This window comes from Netta rufina (assembly GCF_964035555.1).
Source record: "Netta rufina genome assembly, chromosome: 29".
Taxonomy (NCBI): Eukaryota; Metazoa; Chordata; class Aves; order Anseriformes; family Anatidae; genus Netta; species Netta rufina.
In genome coordinates, this window is record NC_140153.1 from 1,500,681 (window position 1) to 1,503,404 (window position 2,724).

At 42.7% G+C, this 2,724-nt stretch overlaps 1 protein-coding gene across 1 annotated transcript; it reads left to right on the plus strand.

Moving 5' to 3' along the window:
• Positions 1-911: 911 nt before the first annotated feature.
• On the plus strand, positions 912-1,235 carry LOC311219762 (claw keratin-like; the record flags this gene model as incomplete). The annotated part of the gene is made up of 1 exon (XM_084303042.1): positions 912-1,235. One exon carries the CDS (start codon positions 912-914, stop codon positions 1,233-1,235), a length of 324 nt encoding a protein of 107 aa, XP_084159168.1.
• Between the last annotated feature and the right edge of the window lie 1,489 nt (positions 1,236-2,724).

The window sequence follows — 2,724 nt, forward strand, 5'->3', positions numbered from 1 at the left end:
GCCAGGGCTTTGACTAGACCCCATATTAGCCAAATTTCATCACAGAATTGTGAACCGGGCTACCCCTAGGCCAAGAACCCAGCATATCCCTCACTTTTGCAATTCCTCCCAGGCTGGGTCTGTACATTTTCTTTCAAGTAAATGGCTGTTTTCTGCTTGTCCAGGGATGAGTCCATTCATGGAGGAGACATGAGTACGAACCATATAAACCTCTTGGTTTTTCTGTAATATACAGAATATCCCCTCTATGTAAAGTTTTGAAATAGATGAAGGCAGTGAAGTACAAGTTGTGTGTGGGGGGGTGGTGGCGGTGGTGGAAGGACGCTAATAATTAGAGCGATTTATTAAAAACAATTGACGTTCATTAACAAAGTTAAGTCTTGAAAGAAATGCGTTTAGTAATTGATTGGGATGCTTTGCACGTAGGTGACTCAGATGCTTTGGGCAGTCTAAGAGTATAAAAACACTCAACATCAGATCTTGCCTGATCATTTTTCTTATTTCTCTCGTGAAGTAGGTAAGCTTGATTTGAATTCCTCTTTCTAAAGAAAGTTTTGCTTGTTTTAAGTGAGGGTAAATCCTATGCAAATATTCTATTGTATCAAACCAAAGTTTTCTTGATGTAACTATATCACTTTGTGACTGTTTAGCTCTTGGCTTTGGTACATGTAGATCTTCCAATACTGTCTGGGTGATGATCTCCGATTAGTTTTTCATTAAATCTCATTTCCAGTTATTGTGTTCAATATAAGATTTATAGATGGCGTTTTCTAAGAACCCAGCTATGAAATTCTGCCTTTCCCTCTAGCCTGTTGGTAACTTTCCATTTTAATGTTTGATTGTGGAACTTGTAAGATTTGTTGCCTTATTCTTATCATATTCCCTTGCACTTCAGATTAACGATCCCCCACATGACGCACTCCCTAAGCCCGTGCACCGATGGCAGTCCCTCGCTTTGTGGGGTGGCTGTGCCACAGCCCATTGCTGACAGCTGCAACGAGCCCTGTGTTGTGCAGTGTCCTGACTCAAGGGTGGTCATCTACCCTCCACCTGTGGTTGTGACCTTCCCTGGACCCATCCTCAGCACCTTCCCGCAGCAAAGCGTCGTGGGATCTGCGGGAGCCCCTGAAGTTGGAAGTGGCTTCAGTGGTGCCCCTGCTCCTGGGGGCTCGCAAGTGTATGGTGGTGCCCGGTGGGCACGGGGGTACCCGGTTGGAAGCTGCAGACCATGCTAAACCTAGTCAGAGGAGCTGCTGGAAGTGGAATGTCCAGGCAAGGATGAGCAGGATGTAGATACCTGTCTGAGCTCCAAGGCTGAGCATTTGGAGCTGCCATTAAGTGCATCCACAAATGTTTAGATCTTCTGAAGAAAAAGAATCCATTTACATCCTTCTCGTATTACCCTTTCTGTTGTTGTTGTAGTTTTGTGTTTTTTTTTGTTTGTTTGTTTGTTTGTTTGTTTTTTGTTTTTGTTTTTGTTTTTTCCTAATGCCTTCCATTTTCTCTAAGTACTCTCTTCTCAAAGCTGTGGACTACATTTGTAATGCAGTAGGAGGTGAAGGGATTGGGCTGCCATCCATTTTAGATTGCTCTTTAGGTTCTTTCTGTGGCTAATGAGGTATAAAAAAGGGTCTTGGAGTGAGCCAGCCCATGCTCTGTGCTTTACGTGTGTCTCTGCAATAGGGAAACAACATCATCTATTACATGAATCACCTTACATCAAATCACAGGTTACAGGCAATTTGTAATCTGTACCATATAATTCTGCCTCTGTATGATCTGCTTCTTTCTTATTAAACATGACCTTGCAATATGTTATTGGCCTCTGCGTGTGTGTGCATGTCTGTTCCTCTGCTCCTAATTCAGGTGCCTTTGTCCTGCTGCCCCAAGCTGATCCTATCGACCTACTTCAGGACAGTGATTGTCAGGAGAGATCTGGCAGTGGGTTGTGTACACCTCCCTTCTATAGCAACTCCTCTGCTACAGCTGTCCATTAATGAAACCACTGTGCACATCCTCCCTTCTGTTCCCAGTTCTGCAAAGCTCCTTCCTCAGTATTAGTTTCTTGTTGGGTCTTCTCTTCCTGGTGTCATCAGCTTCACCTCCCTGTCTTGACATAACAGAATGCCTTGGTGCAGAGGTGCAAGGAGAATTGGTATTTGGGAGAGGGAACTGGAGCTGAAAGTTCAGCTTCTGGTTTTACTGCTTTGCTCAGTGCCTTCTGACAGTGTAGCCTTCTTGTAGGCATGTAGAAATGGATGGTGGAATTAATTCATGGAATTTTGAATTTCCTCAAGAATTTGTAGATAATAAACATTTCAATGTTTTCATGTTGCTGTATGTTTTTGAAATGTTATGTAGCTATTAATAGTTAAAGGAATGGTATAAACCAGCACTGCAAAATGTGAGAATGCTAGATTACTTCAGAGTAGCTGCTCTACGGAGAGCTCTCCCTGTGTAAGGAAAACAAAGTGGACAGGCATTGTAATAGCATGTAATTGACTGTTGGTGAGCCTTGGATGAGATGATTAAACCAAGTTCTCACCAACCACATAAATCCTTCCCTACAAAAGAAATCCCCCAAACCTCAAAAGCCAGATGAAGGAATCTTTATTATTATGCTAATGGTGTATTTGGAAATGAACTCCAGTTTATTATTGAGGCCTCTAAATTTGCCCTTTCTGTTTAATAAGTTGAGACTTGCAGTTACCACAACACACCAAG